The 20,849-nt window shown below is 46.8% G+C and overlaps 4 protein-coding genes across 4 annotated transcripts; 3 read left to right on the plus strand and 1 right to left on the minus strand.

The window, feature by feature from the left end:
• Positions 1-655: 655 nt before the first annotated feature.
• LOC308290214 (ubiquitin-like FUBI-ribosomal protein eS30 fusion protein) lies at positions 656-3,901 on the minus strand (the record flags this gene model as incomplete). The annotated part of the gene is made up of 3 exons (XM_080731989.1): positions 656-680; positions 956-1,268; positions 3,487-3,901. The coding sequence occupies 3 exons, from the start codon at positions 3,899-3,901 to the stop codon at positions 656-658; spliced, it is 753 nt and encodes a 250-aa protein (XP_080588115.1).
• A 425-nt stretch (positions 3,902-4,326) lies between these two features.
• Positions 4,327-6,713, plus strand: LOC308290215 (nicotinamide phosphoribosyltransferase-like; the record flags this gene model as incomplete). The annotated part of the gene is made up of 2 exons (XM_080731990.1): positions 4,327-5,943; positions 6,684-6,713. The coding sequence occupies 2 exons, from the start codon at positions 4,327-4,329 to the stop codon at positions 6,711-6,713; spliced, it is 1,647 nt and encodes a 548-aa protein (XP_080588116.1).
• Positions 6,714-9,632: 2,919 nt separating this feature from the next.
• On the plus strand, positions 9,633-10,706 carry LOC308289659 (NADH dehydrogenase [ubiquinone] 1 alpha subcomplex subunit 10, mitochondrial-like; the record flags this gene model as incomplete). Its single annotated transcript, XM_080731404.1, has 1 exon — positions 9,633-10,706. One exon carries the CDS (start codon positions 9,633-9,635, stop codon positions 10,704-10,706), a length of 1,074 nt encoding a protein of 357 aa, XP_080587530.1.
• A 3,946-nt stretch (positions 10,707-14,652) lies between these two features.
• LOC308290216 (formyl peptide receptor 2-like) lies at positions 14,653-19,161 on the plus strand (the record flags this gene model as incomplete). The annotated part of the gene is made up of 4 exons (XM_080731991.1): positions 14,653-15,659; positions 17,995-18,068; positions 18,202-18,228; positions 19,145-19,161. The coding sequence occupies 4 exons, from the start codon at positions 14,653-14,655 to the stop codon at positions 19,159-19,161; spliced, it is 1,125 nt and encodes a 374-aa protein (XP_080588117.1).
• Between the last annotated feature and the right edge of the window lie 1,688 nt (positions 19,162-20,849).

A 20,849-nucleotide genomic window follows, 5' to 3' on the forward strand; every position in this document is an offset into this window, starting at 1 on the left:
GTCCCGGCCCACAGTTTGGGAAACAGTCTACAGTACATCATATATACTGATTCACTTGAGCCAATTGTATCTACAGTGCATTTGGTCTGTTGGTATGAAAAGTGCCGAAAGCTTCTGTCCTCTTGCCTTTCTCCTTCACCAGCTCATCACCTGCTGTCGTTAATGCACGCATGCTGTTTTCCCTTTCTGTCCCCTTTCTCTTAGCCTCTCTCCCCGCACTCCTCTTTTGAAGTACCCGGGGGCTCCTGTGGTTTTTAAAAGGGTCGGTAAAGGGCAGCCTACTGTCCCCGTCAAAAAGGCAGGGCCGGGGGGATAAGCGTATATATGTCACCACCTGTCCCCCGCGTCTCTCTGTCAACAGACACGGCTTGTTGTCATTGTACTCATGCCTCCCGACATCTCTCTCCCCCGCTGCTTTATACCGCGCTCTCTCTCTCTCTCGCATTCAAGACAAAGATACATGAGCGAGGCCAGCGAGCCAGCGAACAAACACACACACTCGCGCGCGGACCCTTACTGTCCGCCAACCGGCCCACTGGAGTCAAATCAATGACCCCCACTGGTGGAAAGAGTGCTTTGGGATTTTCTTTTCAGGGCGGATGGTCATTTATTGATGTCACATGCACGCGTGCGCGCACGTGCCTCTAGAGGCAATTTAGAAAGAACGGATCTCAGCAGATCTAATGGTGGAAAAACAACAACGGAGAGGGTGATAAACATTTGCATTGTTACTTAATATTTTATTTTCTAGTTTCATTTAATTCAGTTAGAAAATACAGCGCTGCAGTAGAGAAACAAGTTTGCATTGAACGAATCTCAAACAGTAGCCTACACGGAGCCATGTATGAGGAATGGACGCACACAAATGCAGACGTCTTGTGAGCTTGGAGGTCTGCTGTTTTCAATATTTTCACCAAAAGGCCCTTTTAGAAATGTCAGCCCCTGCCTCTCTAACATTCTCTGCACGTCCCTGGCCATGCCTGTCTTGGTCCGGAAGAGAGTCCAGCGTGGAGCAGGAGGATCCATCTCCTCAAACCTCTGTATGACTGTCCTTGCGGAGCGGAAGGGGACGTCCCTGCACCACCGCCCCTGCCGGCCCCACGGGGAGGGCCCCGCTAGGCCGACGTCCTGCCGACGAAGATATGGGGCGGAGGGGGCAGGCCGCAGAGCAGCCTCAGCCTGCCCTGGCCCAGGCCCAGGGGGGGGGAGCACGCCGCCGCCGCCGCCGCCCGGGCCGAAGCGGGTGGGCAGTGTGGCGAGGTTTCTCACTAGAAGAAAGGGCGGCCAAGCGTCTAGTCAGGGGCTGGCCAATTCGGGAACTATGTAAATAAGGAATGAATGCCCCGCCCTTTAATGCAAACCCCATTATACCTGTTGTCATAGGACCTGTTTTGACCATCTGTTTGCCTGTGTCCATTTATGCCCATACATGGAGATATCTCTATCTGTCTGTCTGCTTCCATTTTATGCCCATATATGGAGATCTCTGTATCTGTCTGTCGGGCGGCCGAGTGTCTAGTCGGGGACCGGCCTACTCAGGAACGATGTAAATAGGGAATGAATGCCCCACCCTTTAATGCAAATATGGAGATCTTTGTGATTCTGCGTCCATTTTATGCCCATATATGGAGATCTCTATATATGCCCATATATGGAGATATCTATCTGCGTCCATCCATTTTATGTTGTGATTCTGCGTCCATGTTATGCCCATATATGCCCATATATGGAGATATCTGTCTATCTGCGTCTATTTCATGCCCATATATGGAGATCTCTGTATTGGTCTTGTCCCTTTTATGCCCGTATATGGAGATCTTTGTGATTCTGCGTCCATTTTATGCCCATATATGGAGATCTCTATGCCCATATATGGAGATATGTCTATCTGCGTCCATTTTATGCCCATATATATGGAGATCTCAGTGAAGTCAGAGTGTGATGTCAGAGCGGCAAACCCTTTCTGTTAGAGTGGTTCCCCTGACATCACAGTGATGTGTAAGGGGAACCACAGTGTGAGGCGTTATAGACAGACAGAGATACGGTCAAGCTGTGACAGTTCACATACTAAATGCGACCTACGGTCGCAATAAAACTGTCAGGAAAAAAACAAGAAAAGGTTTGAACATAGAGGTGGGTCTTTAAAAGGGATTTAAAAGACAACACTTAGTAAAGCTGTGGGAATCTTTGTTTTGCACAACTACTGCACCTCCCGTCAGCACTCGTCATCACAATATCCTAAGTCAGACAATGCATTTCTCTCCAAAACAGGCCCACAATTAACATAAAACAAATAAGCATGGATCTCCATCTATGGACAGCCAAAATGTTTTATGCCCATATATGGAGATCTCTGTGACTGTCAGTCCCTTGCCCATACATGGATATTTCTGTAGGCCATCTATCTGCAAGTCCTTGTCCCTTTTAGTGTTTGATGTCATCTGTATATATGACCGAATATGGGCATGCCCTGCCCTCGAGTAGTTCATCACATCTAGAGTTCGCAATGGCACCACACCGCCAATCCGATTGGTATTCCATTTATGGAGATCTTTGTATGTCAGTCCATGTCTCTTCTGTCTCTGTTATCTTTGTCCTTTTATGCCCAGTGCCCACATATGTAGATTTATGTGTCTGTCAGTACCTGTCCTTTTTATGCCAATACATGGATCTGTAAGTCCTTTTCCCTTTTTGTTTCTGATGTCATCTGTATTTTTTTTTATGTCATCTGTATATGCCCGTGTGGATATCTGTATATGCCCATATGGGCATGCCCCTGCCCCCCCCCCCCCCCCCTTTTTTTCTTTTAATCTCTTTGATCCATGCTAACTGCTCCTACATCTGGCTTTGTCCGTTTGGCCGATGTCTGTCCGGCCTGTCATTGGTCAATTGGTCTCTGTCTGTATGCCCAGGGTTACATTGGCCAAGCTTTGCGGGATGCTTAATGAAATTAACTCAAATATCACGGCTCACTTCACAATTTCTGTGCCATCACTGCTCGTATCCTACTGACCCACCTGCCAGTGAGTCATGTCATGCACCAGGAATAATGCATCACAAAAGAGGGAGTCCACACAAGTCAAAAACGTTTAAATTATTATTTATTACTTAAATTAAATGAAATAAAGCAATGATCAAACATAAAGGCATGTGAGGTGTGAGCAAGCCAGTAGTCAGTGGTGTCTGCAGTGTGTGCATGTGTGTAGTGTGCTGTGTGCGTGTTGTAACAAGATGTGTAAAAGGAGAACTGAACAAAAGGCTTAGGCTCCAAACAGGCCAGGTGGCTCCCTGGGAATGACCTGCTCCTGGGAAGAGAGAGAGAGAGAGAGAGAGAGAGTGAGCTGGGCAGGAGGCCTTCCTTTTATACTCCCCCATGCAGGGAGCCCCATGCAAGGAACTAGGTAGAGCCTTCGTCCTACCGCCCCAGCCTGTAGGAGTACATCGTACAGCGACGAATATCACCCTCCCCCAGTTGTACTTATTTACTAGGGGGGCATGAGTTGGAATTAGGTCCCCTCCTCTGGCCGAAGGGCGCGGGCACCACGTTCACAAAGCGCTTGTTGTACTGGAGGCGGCACTTGGCACGGCCGGTCTTCTTCTTCTTGTGCTCCTGCTTGTCCACCTGGGGCGTCTGCGCCCTCACCTTGCCGGCGCGGGCCAGGGAGCCATGGACCGGCATGCCTCCCGGCAGCCGGCAGCTCACCTCCAGGGTGCGGAGCTCTGAGACGCCGCAGGAGGCCAGGCGGCGGTCATTCTCCAGCGGGCGGCCGGCCAGCGAGAGCACCTGCTCCTCCACCGCGAGGCCCTCCAAGGCCAGGACGCGGGTCTTGATGTCTCTGACGGTCTCCTCCCCGGTCACCTCCAGGGTGTGGGTAGTCTGGGCACGAACGAAGATCTGCATCTTTCTAAATGGTTCTGTCGCTATAGTCGTTCTGTGTAGTCAGTCTTCACTGGGTAATGTGAGAAGTATTGTGTCTGTCTCCTTTTATACTGGTATTTCAAGGCCAGTCTATGACATCAGCTGCCTATGACATCAGCACTGTGACATTACGAATGCCCATATTTGGGCATAATCCAGGCACACAGACAGGCAACTTCAACTTTGCATAGTCAACAAAGGGCATGCGCAAATCGGCTTTGTTAAGCATGCATGGCAACAAACGGTTGCATGGCAACCGTTTGTGGTTTGAGTGACATCACTGGTCAGACCAGAGTGCTGCCCAGCCTACATAAGCTGTTGGGAATTGATCTTTCTTTCTGGATCTTGTCGAGAAAGGAAAACAGTAGTAGTTGAAGATAATACTGAACAGCTGTTGCGCCTGAATAATGGAAACGGCAAGGTTGGAGCACACAGACGTAGACTTCAGCATACTGATGGCTACCGATTCTTACAAGGTGACGCATTACAAGCAGTACCCTCCCCACACCAGTAAGGTGTACTCCTACTTTGAGTGCCGCGAGAAGTGGACAGACCCCGCCAAGAACAGAAAGGTCAAGTACGACGAATCCGTCTTCTATGGACTACAGTACATTCTCCACAAGTATCTCAAGGGGAAGGTCGTGACTCAGGAGAAGATCCAGGAAGCCAAGGAAGTGTACAGAGAGCACTTTCAGGACGACGTTTTCAACGAGAAAGGCTGGAACTACATCCTGGAGAAGCACAACGGCCACCTGCCCATAGAGATCAAGGCCGTCCCCGAAGGCAGCGTGATTCCTCGAGGCAACGTGCTGTTCACGGTGGAGAACACGGATCCAGAGTGCTACTGGCTCACCAACTGGGTGGAGACCATCCTGGTGCAGATCTGGTACCCCATCACCGTGGCCACCAACTCCAGGGAGCAGAAGAAGATTGTGGCCAAGTATCTGCTGGAGACATCCGGGAACCTGGAGGGTCTGGAGCACAAGCTGCACGACTTTGGCTACAGGGGAGTGTCCTCGCAGGAGACCGCCGGCATAGGAGCGTCTGCCCACCTGGTCAACTTTAAGGGGACAGACACGATAGCCGCCATCAGCCTCATTAAAAAATACTACGGAACCAAAGATCCTATGCCCGGGTTTTCCATCCCCGCCGCAGAGCACAGCACCATCACGGCGTGGGGCAAGGATCACGAGAAAGACGCCTACGAGCACATCATGAAGCAGTTCCCCAGCATTCCCGTCTCTATCGTCAGCGACAGCTATGACATCTACAATGCCTGCGAGAAGATCTGGGGGGAGGAGCTGAGGAGTCTGGTGGAAAGCCGCGGCGCAGACGCCCCGCTGGTGATCCGACCGGACTCCGGAAACCCTCTGGACACGGTCCTGAAGGTCTTGGAGATCCTGGGCAAGAAGTTCCCTCCCACCGAGAACTCTAAAGGTTACAAGGTTCTGCCTCCGTACATCAGAGTCATACAAGGAGATGGAATCGACATTAACACCCTGCAGGAGATTGTGGAAGGCATGAAGCAGCACGGGTGGTCCATTGAGAACGTAGCGTTCGGCTCGGGAGGAGCCCTGCTGCAGAAGCTGTCTCGGGATCAGCTGAGCTGCGCGTTCAAGTGCAGCTACGTGGTCACCAATGGCCTGGGGGTCAACGTGTTCAAGGACCCGGTGGCTCAGCCCGACAAGAGGTCAAAGAAAGGCCGGCTGTCCTTGCACCGGATGCAGAGCGGAGAGTTTGTCACGCTGGAGAAGGGAAATGGAGACAGAGACCTGGGGGAGTACGGCCCGGACCTGTTGCAAACGGTTTTCCAGAATGGCAAGATCGTGAGGACGTGCACGTTTGACGACGTCAGAGACAACGCCAAGCTCACGTACGGAGATCTCGTGCTTCCCGGTGGCACGGCGGAAAGTTCACCGCCCACCGCCTTGGGCCTGAGTTCTCCGCGGTGCATCCCGCTCGGCCAGACGCAGCCGGCAGGAGAGGGCGATCTCTGCCTCGTCACCGGCGACTCCTGCGGCTTGGTCAGGGCGCCTGTTCAGCAGGGAGAAGAGTTCAGCGCTCTCTCTCTGTGAAAGTCCCCCTCACTGTAATCTTGAAAGCAAGCAGATAGCGACTTCATGGGTATCAGAAGGGTCACATGCTTGTCTTTATTTATTGTAGATAGAATTGCTCTGTATCAGCCGAGCAATGACCAGTGTCCATCACCTTTCTGAAAAAGGAAACCAGCACTCACTGAGTGCTGCGGTTTCCTGCTTTCCTTTTTCAAAAGTTCTTTGTTGCCAGAACCGTGCACGCGAGGCACAAGTATTTTTTGAACGACACACTGATGAGTGCTCCTCTTTCTCTTTTTTTCCACATTTCTCGTCACAATAGGTGAACAATCTGCAAAAAAGCATAAACCCATGGGGACCCCGGTCAACGTAGGGTTAAAGTGGGTGTTAAACCAAGGAGATGGATTGCTGAGGTGAACTCCAACTGAATGGACAGGGACTATGTGTGTGTGGGGACATTGTACAACAAACTGAGTGCTTTGTGCTAGATGCCACGCTTCAGAGCTTAGCTCCTTCCAAGAGCTCAATAATACGATATTCTTTAAAAGGCACTGCTTCTCGATTATTCAATAATAAAGTAATAATCGGAAATAATTGATTGTTGCAGCCCTTCACTGAGCCCCATGTGCCTTTTCGTCTCCGATGTCACATCATCAGCCACGCAACTACATCTGTCCTACCCACAATGACTTCTTTTTTTTTCCTCACAGTTGTGGCTACAGGGGGGAAAGCCGCTCTAAAAAAGTGTGTCCATTCTGTCCATCTATAATCCCCTGGTTGAAGCCAACTCTGCCCCTCCCATACACTAAAATGTGTTCCCGGCCTGAATGGGAAGGGTGAGCGATAAAATAACAGCCAGGAGAATGAGACTTGCAGGACACTGCCAAAGATACCAAGAGCTGCCAGCCAGTAAACTGGTGCTGTGGGAGCCAACACATGGGCACCGGTCACGAGGACGTCCCACACAAACATATGTGGATGTACTCAAGAATGACACACGATCGCAAAGCACCAACGAGCTGGCAGGATGTATGGAGGTATGGAGGTAACTGGGATGACTGGAAGCGACGATGGAAGGCTCGCCTGAGGACGACCTAGAGAGAGCAATGCTATTGGATATTTTCCTATATCCAACTGCCACTTGTAAAATGAAAGTTAAATTTATTAAAAATAAAAAAAATACAAATGTTGTGGTCTGACTATTTCTTATATATATATTTGAAATATTTAAGAAATACGTGGGGACAAAAGAATTGCATGGATGGTTCTTGTGTGCACAATTTCTTGTGCAGCTTGCATTCTGATCACTCAAGCCATGTGTTTATTATCCCAACCAAGCAGACACACACAGACCCTCTTCTAGACTTAAATAATAATACAAAGGTAGATAAACTGGAAAGGTGCACTCAGTGGAATGTGGGTCTATTACCAGCATTTCACTGGGTCAGATTAGCCTGACACTCAGGGACTGGAACCAGCTAAGCTACCAAAAGTAAATAAAAATAAAAAAGGAGAAAAAAAATAATATCTAACATTTTCATAAATAAATAAAAAATAATTTCTAGATCATTTCATAAATAAAAATAAATAAAAAATAAAATAAATTCTATTAAAAAAAGGCCAGTAAAAATGTTCTACAAGCTCCGATTGTAGATCAGCTATCTTCACTAGCTTGAGGTCCATGAAACTTACGGATAGCAGCTTTAGCATCTCACAATACAAGCCTGAGAAATCACCTATATGTATTACAATAACTACAGGTTCAATTCTTTCATAACAATGCAATTTCCCCCAATTTCACTGGAGGGCATTGCATTTTTCACTTCATCTACTTTCGCCATCTGAAGCGTACGATCAGGAGTGCCCTTTGTCCATCAGGATCAGTTGGGAACTGAACTTTCAGGAGATTAAGGAAAGGCCAGATCCGCTGCGCTTGGTTCGGATCGTGTGGACAAGGGTAGTTCTCCCAGGGATTGGGCCGGTTCAGGCCATCCCTGGGAATGGTCCACAGAATCTCCAGATTCCCGTCGGGCGTCCGATCGTCATAATACAAAATCTGGTCGGGGCAGCGCTTCTTATGTTCGTCTGGCACCATTTCCTGACCAAATTTGTCTTTGCACGCTTTCATCAGAAGTTCCAGCGGGTTGTAGTTGGGCTCGCCGAGGTCGAAACACGGGAAGGTATCATGGGCCATCCTGTAAAAGTCACCAACTACTTCTTGGGCCGGGTCATTTGGGTCTGGCCACATGTAGAGAACGTGCACTTCAATCCTCGCAGTCATGATGGCTTCGGTCACCGGTTCCCCTTTCAAAGTATTCCTCGGTTCATCAGCGCCTGCTATATGTACACACAGCGGACGCTCAAATAGAATGTGTGACGTGGACTCTGACGTCATGTCTGTTTGACCAATCGGAACCAGAATCTGTTTCTGTGATCTCAGAGCACTGGCTATTTAAAATTCTTTCAAGTCCACTTGTCGTTATTTATATCAGGTCGCACTTGTTGGTGGTGATGTCACCAAGAACGCTGCTCTTCATTGGCTAAGGGCCCTGCCTTTGTACTGCCGGTCATTTTTTTGAGGAGAATAAACTTGACATATAAAGTTTTGGTACTGTATAACATACTGGTCTCGCCTTCAGCGAGCCCACAACTATTAATCGACCGAATGTCTGTCCGTCTGTCTGTCAGGTACTTATCCTCTACATTTGGTGCGGTTTAAGCTTGAGGGTTGGTCAAGCTTCACATGAGCATTTAAGCCAACCAGACCATAAATATACGGGTAAGGTATAAGGACCAGTGAAGATAATACAACGAATGGCATACAAGCAACGTTCTGGCTACGTAGGAGTAAAGGAGCCTAAGGCCTTCTGCCTGACGTCTCGATCTCGGGCCAAAGGAGGGACTTCCTCTCCCCTGTTACTAGCCCTGACTTACTTGCATCTCATTTCTAAGCGCTTGGTCCTGAAATGAGTCCTATATGTATGGAGTAGGAAATAACATTTCATAACAACAATCCATCTATCTGCTATCTATAAATTAGCCAAATCTCTGTCTGTCTCTGTTTATGCCCCTAGCCAATCAAAGGCCCCAAAAAGCGGCGAGGGGGAGATCACCTGTTTAAGGGTGAACCTTTGCGGGACGCTTAATGTCATCAACTCATAAATAGCACCGCTCACTTCACACTGGGTGTGATTTTAGTTTTACACTTTTTGAAATATTTGACATTTCCTAAAAGTTTAATTGCGACTGCAGGTCGCAGTATAGTATGTGAACCGTCACAGCTTGACCGTATCTCTGTCTGTCGGTCTGTCTGTAACGCCTGACACTGTGGTTCCCCTGACACATCACTGTGACATCACAGTGATGTCAGATACTCAAAGCAGGGATCTCAATATATGGGCATGAAAGGGATCTCCATATATGGGCATAAAAAGGATTGTAGGTATGATGTCAGACGACAGAATCCATATGGCCAAGACGTCTTACTGGTGATGTATACCTAAAGTCAGTGGAAAATAACTCCATATTTGGAAGTCAATATGATGTCACAGCAACATGCGTTGCACCGTGTCAATATTGTGACATCAGTCCGAGATCCCTATTTGGAAGGGGTTTGATTAGGCTCCTGGACAACGTTTGGAGGACAGTCAAACAACAACATGGCCTTGAGTTTGGGCCGACTGCTCGTCCCGTCCGGGGGAACAGCCGCTTTCAAAGCGGGGACGGCAACACTACAGAATGCTGGTATTCACACAGGCTCCGTACGGAGTCTGCAGTATGGCTGGTGGGCCTATGTCCTGGGTGAAAGGACGACGCCAAGATTCAATGAGTTCAGCAAAATCATCTCTGTCGACGGCAACCTGGCCTCTGGGAAAGGAGCGCTGGCTCAAAGGCTGGCAGACAAGCTGGGGATGCTCTATATGCCCGAGGCCGACACGTTCTACTTAGACAAGATGACCGGAGAGAAAGCTCCCCTCTCCGAAAGGTTCAACGGGATGTGCAGTTTGGAGAGGTTCTACACAGACCCCAAGGCCGCCGACGGGAACTCCTACAGGCTGCAGCTCTGGATGTACATCATGAGACTGCTACAGTACTCGGACGCCATCGAACATCTGCTCGCCACTGGCCAAGGAGTGATCTTGGAGCGGTCTCCCTTCAGCGACGTGGTCTTTCTGGAGGCCATGCACAAACAGGGTTACGTCAGGAAGCAGTGTGTGGAGCACTACGACGAGATCAAGGGCATCAGCATCTGTGAGTTCCTGCCCCCGCACGCAGTCATCTACGTGGACGTGCCGGCCGAAGAGGTGCAAAAGAATCTGCGACAAAGTGGAAAGGCTTATCTTCAGAACGTGCCTCTGGCGTATCTGAAGAGCATCGAGGACGCCTACAAGAAGTCCTTCCTGCCCCGAATCGGCGAAAATGCAGAAGTGCTGACTTACGACGCGACACAAGCGCGAGACGTCGACAAGGTGGCAGAAGACATTGAATATCTAAAGTTTGACAAAGGACCGTGGCTGGAGCAGGACGACGTCACCTACCACCACATGAGGATGCTGGTGGAAGACAAGCAGAAGGTGTCGAACCTCGTCTGCATACCAAAGTTCCTGCCAGAATTCACCATCGGGGGCCACGAGTTCGACCAGACCTACTATGCCTTCAGATCGCTCCCTGGAAAGAAGTACGCACCGGGATACAACGCCGACGTAGGGGACAAACATATCTGGCTGAAATGAAGGTTTGAGAAGCCCTGCAGTAAAAGAACCTGTCGCTGAGCACCCCATTGTTTTCGCCTGTTAACAATAGGGTTGTCTACTTGGGGTCTCCATTCCTTAGCGTTTTACCAAGCCAACTATGCTAACGTCTGCCCATAAGCCTCCATGTGAGTAGCAGAAGCTTCAGTGTTACCCTTGCAGTGACTTTGTACACAGTGTAACATTTCTGGTGCTTTTTCGGGTCCGTGAGCAGGCACGTGCAGACATAGACATCGAAGGGTGCTTGAGCACCTTCCCTTTTGGCCGACAGAGAAAAAGTGCCCTTTTACTATGGTGAAGAAAAGAAACGCAAAAGCCTCTCTCTCTCCCCCCCCACCCTCATCCTGAATCTGGACGCAAGCAAAGTTGCATAAACACACACGCCATTAAGTTACACCTATTTTCTGTTAATAATAATAACCTGCGTAAAATAAGCTGCATTGGGAGGTAAACGTGAGACATGTTATTGTGAAGGTAAGACCGGAAAAGACAGTTGTTGTTGCTGCATGGTTAGTTGCACGTCATTTGTCGCACGTCATGTCGGTCAGCTTGAGTATGAGGCGCGCGGGTTGTATGTACTGTACATGCATGGACTGTCAAAAAGAAGTTGTATTATTAGATAGAATACGTTACAGACCCTTTCAAACGAGAGGGCACTTTTGATTAAAGTTGGCTTGGTTCAACCACTAGTAATAATAACAACGATGCACGCTCATTTTAAGATGCAAACAACAACATGGATCCAACACTGGTCTGTCGCATCCAGATGAAACACAGTGTTAATCATGTGGACAGCTGGACACGTTAAAACGTTACCTTAAAAATATCTATGACTACGAGGAACAAATACCGGTATGTCAACTTTGCCAAAAAGCTGGGACAGAGCACAGCATCCACTGCCTGTAACCACAGAACTAGTGAGTAGCCTAATGTATTACATGTTCAGCTGAGCCACGTTTTGGAAAGATTATGAAGTAGCCTACATATTTTTGTAGATCAGGCACAAAAGCAGTCATCCTTTGTTTGTTATTGTGAAGGAAATGTGTTCTCAAAGTAATGCAAGTTTCAGCAACCATTACGCACACGCCGATGTGCAAATGGTTATGTGGGTAATTAAGAACTATCTGGGGTGATCACAAAAGCCGAAGTAGACATTAAAATTACCCCAAACATGTTTGAAAGTGAAATATCCCTTTATCTAAACAAACTAAATATCAAACAACATAATTTCAGAACTCAAAACAAAAGGCATATCGTATAACAGAATTAGAATTGTCATAAGAGATATCCTGGAATGTTCTAGAGGTGTGAACAATAGTTTACGCCTCTACAACACACCCCCACTAACAAGTTAACCAACCTAGTTATTCAAGCTTTCCACACTGACAATGCAAGAAAAGATACAATAGGTACCTTTCATAATAGCAAAACAAAGTAGTTGGAGCATGTACCCTGGTCAATCGCAACTAGAACCCAGCTGGTCTAAAATTCTATGTTGTTAATCTCAGTAGACGCCTAGACGGTAGTAGTGGCAGGTAATTTAATGTCTTACGGTGATGTGGAAGTCCTCCCTGTCACAAGATTGAATCGACCTCTGAAAGGTCATGATTGTCTGACCATCATCCTCTCTCAGAGAAAGGAGAGTGTAGCTCTGTTGCTCGTCCACCAGTGGGAGGGAATTGCCTGTGGCATGACGATCCTAATGGACAAGAATTGAAGAGGAATCTGTTTAAAAGGTAAATGGTCCATTTATATAGCGCCTTTGTCGCTAGACGCTTTACAATAACTTCATAACATTCACCCATTCATACAGTCATGGCGGAGAAAACCATAAGATTTAGTGATGACTTACTGAAAATGATTTTCCAATCGGGACCGATCCCTCCAATGACAATGTCCGACCTTGACATGCCTCCATTTGGACTGAAGCCGAAGCCCACCCAGCACGTCGTCCTGATGCTCAGTCAGAAGATGATGATTCCCTGGACATCGTCAGGGTGACCAGTTGTTGTTGCTCTAGTCTAGGTGCTCTGTGAAGGGCATTGAGGGTCCTGTCCTCCTGTTCCCACAGGTAATGCCAGCAACAGTGGGATGAAAGCATACAAAGAATTCATATTGCAGCCGCATCTACAAGTCCTCAGACTGTCACTGATCGAGTGGACGCGGTCCACAATACACAGAGTAGCCTTTCAAACAACAGGTCAAGTAACTTGATTCACTCTGAACAGGTGTCTTGTTACACCAACTACAACTACCATTGTAAGGTGATGAAGATATCTTGTTAAAAATAAGTGTTAAATAGCATTGCTTTCTATAAATCATGAACCTGGCCTAAGGGTGCCAGTGTACACAACAAAAAACAAGTGGGGATGCAGTTTTACAAAGAAAATATAATTTATCAAGGATTAAACAAACATACCAAAAGTAAAGGTGAGGTGTGGAAAACAGTAAAGTCAGTAGTGTAATTGACCATCACACGGCAGCCATCTTGCCATTAAGTTAATGAAATGCCACCCCAGTTGCCACATGTTCAATGCAAATTTCAAACATGGTCAATGCATGTGAGTGTGGATGGGTGAGTGTTGCATGTGTTAACAGAAATTAAAAGGAAGGGGCATAGTGGGAGAGGAGCTAAAGAGTGAACCGAACAGAACTGGGAGAGGACTGGGAAAGCAGGCTTTTATGGGCGTGTACACCGGGCCCAGGTGCACGCCAATCTGCTTGATTGGCCATCAATCAATTACTGCTCCCCAATCCTACAGGAATCAACATAAATTAATACAAAGCAACTAAACAAACCCTAACCATAACCAAGGATAAATACCAGTAAGACTCCCTAATCGGGAGATAAGCGACCGTAGGTGGCTTATCTCCACAAATAGGGCTAAAATTTGTTTTTCCAAAATCTTCCTGATCCATGTTGATGACATGAGTGTAGACATGCTGTGTAGTGATATTCGTGATTTTAGGGCAAAAACTAGGAGCAGTGTCCAAAAATGTGTTTTAAAAATCGGCCTGAAGGTGGCGCTAGAATAGGGCCATGTGAGAAATGAGGGGTGGGGTCTCCGCGTTGCCTTGGCGGACAAATAGGTACCGGCCCCGGCTTTCCCGGACGCTCCTAGCCCGAGTTACGGCATTTTATGTGCGCTGCAGTGGCAGGGGGTCCTCCACTGGGGGCGCCACCACTTTGCAGCCTGACAGCTGCTGCAGTCAGGATGCACTGCGTGGATTTAGTGCCGTATCCAACGTGGCAGCCATGTAAACAAACACACACACAGCGTCATTTACAACCAAACGTTGCTCTGAAAAATGTTCTAAAAACCATTTGAGGCAAGAAATAGACGACGTAGCAACAGAAAATGGATTCTATTTGACCAGCACCGTGTTGCGCTCGGGGGGACGCACTTTCAGCCGTCTGTAAACAAGGAAATATTTTGTTTTGTTTTTAGTTTTGAGTCAAATTATTAATTTTATGTATTAGCCGGGTAATAAAGTGCTATAAGGTCTTGCTGCTTGGTCATTATGGCTTATATGGACACTTCGGGCTGATAATTCCCCTCGGCTCCGCCTCGGGGAATTATCACCCCGTCGTGTCCATATAAGCCATAATGACCGCGCAGCAAGACCTTATCGCATACATATATATTGGCAATTGCCATCCCTTGATGACCCAAAAGGCCCCCTGGTTTTGGAACCCAACGAAGAGAAAAAAGTATGAATCAGGCGCTAGACAAACAGCTGTGTATCAACAGAGATAGCACCTTTTATAATGCAACCCATGGTGCTTTACACAAAACAAAGAAACACTTTGAAAAATCTATGCTTTATTTTACAAAGAACAAATATGTTCATCATTATACTAATAATACATGGCCAGTTAAAACAAAGCATGTACCTTTATTGTTTTGTTATTTTAGGTTTTGGGAGGATGGATGTTGCAACATCCCTCAAGATCATGTACCTCCTTTACAGCCTGGTCTTTGTGCTCGGCGTGTTGGGCAACGGCGTCGTCATCTGGGTGACGGGCTTCAAAATGAAGAAAACCGTCAGCACCGTTTGGTACCTCAACCTCGCTGTGGCCGACTTCCTCGTTACTGCGATCCTGCCCATTACCCTCACAGAAACAGCTCTGGACTTCCACTGGCCTTTTGGCCAATTCATGTGCAAACTGGACGCTATGGTTTTCTACCTGAACATGCATACCAGCATCTACATCCTGGTGGTCATCAGTGTTGACAGATGTGTATGTGTGGCATGTCCAGTGTGGGTCCGGAACCATCGCAGTGTCAGAAAGGCGTCTTGGGTGAGTCTGGGTGTCTGGGTGCTGGCCTTTGCTGTCAGCTCCCCTTACATGAGTTATAGGGACATAGAGAACTCCAACGGAGATGATGACATCTGGTGCTGGGACATCTTTCCACGCTTTAATGGCACAACTGAAGAGTATCAGTTGTGGGAACTTGGACATGGGGCCATGATCTTCACTCGTTTCCTCATGGGATTCGTGGTCCCTTTGACTGTGATCGTCTCCTGCTATTCCGTCGTCGTCTACCATCTCAGGCATAATCGCTCGCTGGCGCTGCAGTCAGGACGTCCCTTAAAAATCATGGCAGCTGTCGTCGCCTCATTCTTCCTGTGCTGGGCTCCCTTTCACGTCATACATCTGATTCATTTTGTGAATGTCCTGGTGAATTCAGAGTTCAGTGAAACATTGTTTCAGGTGGTCTACTACGGGATCGCCCTAACCTCCTCTCTGGCACTTCTCAACAGCTGCCTGAACCCGCTGCTGTACGTGTTCATGGGTCAGGATTTCAAGGATGTTTTCCGCAGGCCTATCCTAAGGGTGGTGGAGAAAGCCTTCGATGAAGAGCTGCCTGAGGCCAACACTTCCACAAACCCAGGGAGCTCCCTTCAAGAGACTGCCTTGTCTGAGACACAGTCCTTGAAAACACTTTAAAGGGATAGCTCACCACCCCCAACTATCAAGTCAGGTCTATCAAGTCTCCCACTTACCGTAAGAGTGGGAGACGCACTTTCGTGTGCTTCTTGCTGTGTCACCCTTCTATGTTTTTTCTTGCACTGACCAGTTGTGCTTAAAGGGATATTTCACTTTCAAAAAAACTTTTAGTCATTTTATCGTCTAATCAGGCTTTTGGGAACACCCTGAACAGTTTTGAATTTGCTTGATTCAATATTTAGATATTTGATGTAAATATTATCAGGCCCAAATGGGCATTTTCCCAAATGGGAAAATGCCGACACAACCAGTATGTCCATATATAGGCATTCCAAGATATAGGCTTAATATTGATGAGGATCTCCATATATGGGCATAAAAGGGACAAGGACTGACACAGAGATCTCCATACATGGCTACTAATTTATTAGAGAAGTGTGACTTGAGTCACGGCAACCACACTTGCAATTTCCCAGAATTGCACTTTCTAGTTTATTTTATTATCCTTTATTAATATATATCCATATACATATATGGACTTAATATTAACGTTTCCGGGGAAGGTAGGGTGTAAATCAGAGTAAAGCAGGCTCTTGGGACAGTTAGGGCCTGGGATTAATGACATCAGAAATCTCCATATATGGACATAAAAGGGATTTGTTTCTGGGAATGACCATATATCGATTTTATTTTATCATTTTTATTGTATCCTTTATTAATACATACAATATATTTTATGCCCATACATGGAGATCCCTATCTGAACCAGCCACACAGATATGGGCCATGCCTTTGCCATCTGGCCAGTGATACTGTATATATCGATGACATCAGGGATCGTCATGTATGGGCATGAAAGGGATACCCATATATGGACTTTTACATGACACAGTATGGATATCCAGGGTTTGTTCTTTGATGAGGTGATGTCAAGTGACATCACTTCCTGTACGGACGGACAAGCTGCGACATTTCTCATGGTATGGTCGCAAATAAAATCACAAATATATATGAACACTGAGGATTTCATAGTGCAGCTTATTTTCTCATATGGCAAGCAGGTGCGGGCGGAACCACTTCTGTTCAGGTGATGTAACTGGCTGTGGAACACTTTCCACACTGTTTATAGTGGGAACATCGCCCCAGTGTTTACTGTGGACAGACTGGTGTGAAACAAATGTAATTTCATTTATAGAGGGTATGCGCGTGACATCACTGTTGCTGGAAGTTATGTGGGAACGCCTACTGAGTGGCAAAAAACTAATTTCCTGCCATTGACAGCCCATACATCCAAACAGAAAAGTCTTATCTGATTGTATTAAACAAAGTTAACTCACCAACATTGCGGCTGTACTGAAAAGCTTGAATTTTCCTCTTTCTATCTGCAAAGTTTTTGTTTCATAAAAATCCACCATAGGCATGTTATGAGCTACTTTCTGTCAAGACTTTCTGTGCAGGTTTTTATTTTTCCAAGTGTCAGAGTTTGGAAGCACTCGTTTTCAACAACACAACATCCTGCTCCTGATGTACCCTGAAAAGGGGAGATGTTTAGAAATGACGCTAGACACAGTGTTGCTTCTCTGTCAGCAGTCAGTAGAATGAAGCAACATGCCCGCGTGCAGTCTATGTCTCCCCCTGCAGGCAAGACCAATCGATAACCAACACCATGAGTCTGCACTAGTTGAGACTAGTAGATGACAGATCCACAGATCTCTTTTTATTTCTGTTCACCTTTTAACTTGTTCACTTGTTTACATTCATTTACTGTCACCAAACGTTTTTAAATGTATATTTATGAACCATTATGAACTGTGACCTATTTATTAAATGAATTGTCATGTCAACGGATCACCATTATATCACTCTATCACACACTCCCCTGCAACATTAGATGTCGTCCCGACATCACATTTATGGTCAAATTCACAACCTGATATGTGTATCAAACAGTCCAAAACCTATTCTAGTATCGCTGCATAAAGAAGGGTTGGTACATCTGGAATGGGTTAGGCCATATTCCCATGGCTTGAACTGCTCTATATTGAGGTTGATACTGATAAAACACTTCATTGGCATTTGCTGTGCTATAACATGCTGGGGTACCGAGTTGGTCATACGTAAAGATTCTAGGAGCATGTATTTCTCTCCTTGGCCTGTTATGCACATGTTCCCCCTCATCTTCGCTTGAACTTGGACCTGGGGATACAGGATTTTCATACTGGGCTTGTTCACCTGGTTGTACATCATTGATCTGATCTTCCTCTTCCATCAGCACATAGTCATCCTGTGTCTCAGAATCATCTGTGTTTATCACAGGCCTTTCTCCAACCATTGGCTCATCAACACTGTCTTGGTCACCATCCTCCTGAGTGTCACTGTCAACATGCTCAGTCACTCTTTCTCCATTGGGCACTTGAGACGGCACGACTGGCTCATAATAAAACCCCCATTCACCTTCATCACATTCCTCTTCCTGGCTTGTGTTTCCTGCAACTGTTTGTGTCTTTCTTTCCTTTTTCTTAGGTGCTGCTTCTGGCTGGACTTCCAACGGTAAGTGATCACATGGTAGCAACAAGTTGCGATGCAAAATTCTCACTCTTCCTTTTCCCTGCTCAGGCTTGACTTCGTAGACTGGGATGTCTTTTGCAACCTGCCGAATTACAACATGGATGTGCTCTTCCCAATGATTGCGAAGCTTTCCAGTGCCTCCTCTTGGTGTCAGGTTTCTGACCAAGACACGGTCACCGGGATGCAACATTGAACTTCTTACTTTTGCATCATAGTGTCTTTTACTTCTGTCTGTTGACGTCTTAGCATTCTCTTGCACGATTTCATATGCTTCCTGCATTTCTCTTTTCCATTTTTCCATGTACGTCCGATGATCCGCTGTCCCTGTCTCAGAGGTAAGGCCAAACAGGAGGTCAATGGGTAACCTTGGGGACCTTCCGAATAGGAGGTAAAATGGGGAGAAACCTGTGACCTCGCATCGTGTGCAGTTGTATGCATAGATTAACTTGTTCAGGGATTCTTTCCAGTTTGTCTTCTGCTTATCGGTAAGTGTCTTTAGCATTTGCAGCAATGTTCGATTAAAGCGTTCGACTTGCCCGTTTCCCTGTGGGTGATAGGGTGTCGTTCGCGATCCTGCTACACCACAGTTCTTTTTCAGCTGGGCAAAGAGCTGATTCTCAAATTCTCCACCTTGGTCATGGTGGATACGTGCCGGCATCCCAAACTTCAGGGCATAGTCGTTGAATATTCGATCAGCAACTGTTTTGGCAGACTTGTTGGTGGTGGCATAAGCCTGTGCAAAACGAGTAAAGTGATCAATAATCACCAATATATATTCGTAACCGCCGTTACATTTGTCCAAGTGGAGGAAGTCTATCGACACAAGTTCAAACGGCTGCGTGGTGACAATATTGGTAAGAGGTGCCCGTGTTTCTCTGCATGGTCTCTTTTGTTTCAGGCATGTGCAAGCTCTAGTCACATAATGTTCAATTTCCTTTTGCATGTAGGGCCAAAAGAATCTGTCTCTGATCAGTGATGTTGTTCGATCAATGCCTTGGTGGCCCATGTCATCATGCAACTCTTTCAGTACAGTGGCCTTATACTTCTCAGGTAATACAAGCTGTGTTTTGTTTGATGTTCTCCTGTGGAGAAGGCCATCGTCATCGATATGAAGTCTTTCCCATTCACGCAGTAGACACTTGCTTTGCTTACTGAGGGCATTCATTTCATGTCCCAGTGGCTTGCGGTCCCTCCATTTGCACTGCATTATTGGGCCAATACTGTCATCGTCTATTTGCGCTTGCTGAATCTTTTTAATTGGCAATGGTTTGAGCGTATCCTCACTCAGAATTGTACAGTGAAGATCGGCAAGCATCGGGCAGACCCACGGTGAGTTGGAGTCTTGAATCTCAACTGCTTGGTTTGTTGCTGCCACACAATCTGATGTCAACTCTTCCGTACACTGCTCCATCAGTTTCTCAATATTCACAGGCATTCTTGACAGACTGTCAGCATCGACATTTTCTTTCCCTGGACGATATCGGATGGTAAAATGAAAGTCAGCGAGCTCCCCTACCCACCTATATCCAGTTGCATTGAGCTTGGCACTTGACAGGACATAAGTGAGCGGATTATTATCAGTAAACACAGTGAAAGTTGGGGCATAATACAGGTAATCTCTAAATTTTTCAGTGATTGCCCACTTCAAGGCAAGGAATTCCAACTTTCCTGAGTGTAAATGATAATTTCGTTCAGCGGTGTTCAGTGTTCGGGAACCGTAGGCTATCACACGGAGTTTGCTGCCTTGTTGTTGGTAAAGAACTGCCCCGAGGCCTTTATTTGACGCGTCGGTATGGAGGACAAATGGCTGTGAAAAGTCTGGGAATGCGAGGACCGGTGGCTCCACCAGACAATCAATTAGCCGCTCCAATATGGCTTGATGTCCTTCAGTCCAGACAATTGGTTTGTTCGATGGCACTCCTCTAGACTTCCTTGCAACCCACCTTGCTTTTGTCTTAAGCTGTGGCACATTGTTGTCTTCTGTAGCTTTCAGCAAGTCATAAAGTGGGCCAGCGATACGGGAAAAGTCTTTAATGTATTGTCTGTAGTAGCTTAATAGGCCCATTACAGTTCGTAACTCTCCTACATTGCTCGGTCTCTTATCTTTCAAGGCTCTCACAGCAATGGTGTCAGCTGGATCGACTTTACTACCTTCAGCTGAAACGACTCTTCCCAAATAGCGGACCTCTCGTTTAAACAACTCGCACTTGCTGGGTTTTAGTTTAATCCCATACTTCCTCAACAGCTGGAGCACTCTTCTGACATGATTTACATGATCATCAAATGACTGACTGTAAACGAGCGTGTCGTCCAGATAGGGAATGCAGATGTTGTCTCGCACGTCTTCCAGACACTCCTCCATACAGCGCTGAAAGACTGCGGGTGCATTCATCAACCCAAATGGGATCCTTATCCATTCGTACAGACCCCATGGAGTCACAAATGCAGTCAAAGGTCTACTGTCTTCATCCACAAAGCCCTGGTGGTAGGCCTTTCCTTGATCTAACAATGAAAACCACGAGTTGCCACCAAGACTGTCAAGGATGTCCTGCACTCGTGGAATCGGTTGCCTGTCAGGGTGGGTCTTTTTATTTAGTTCTCGA

Source organism: Nannobrachium achirus (assembly GCF_963921795.1).
Source record: "Nannobrachium achirus genome assembly, chromosome: 8".
Taxonomy (NCBI): Eukaryota; Metazoa; Chordata; class Actinopteri; order Myctophiformes; family Myctophidae; genus Nannobrachium; species Nannobrachium achirus.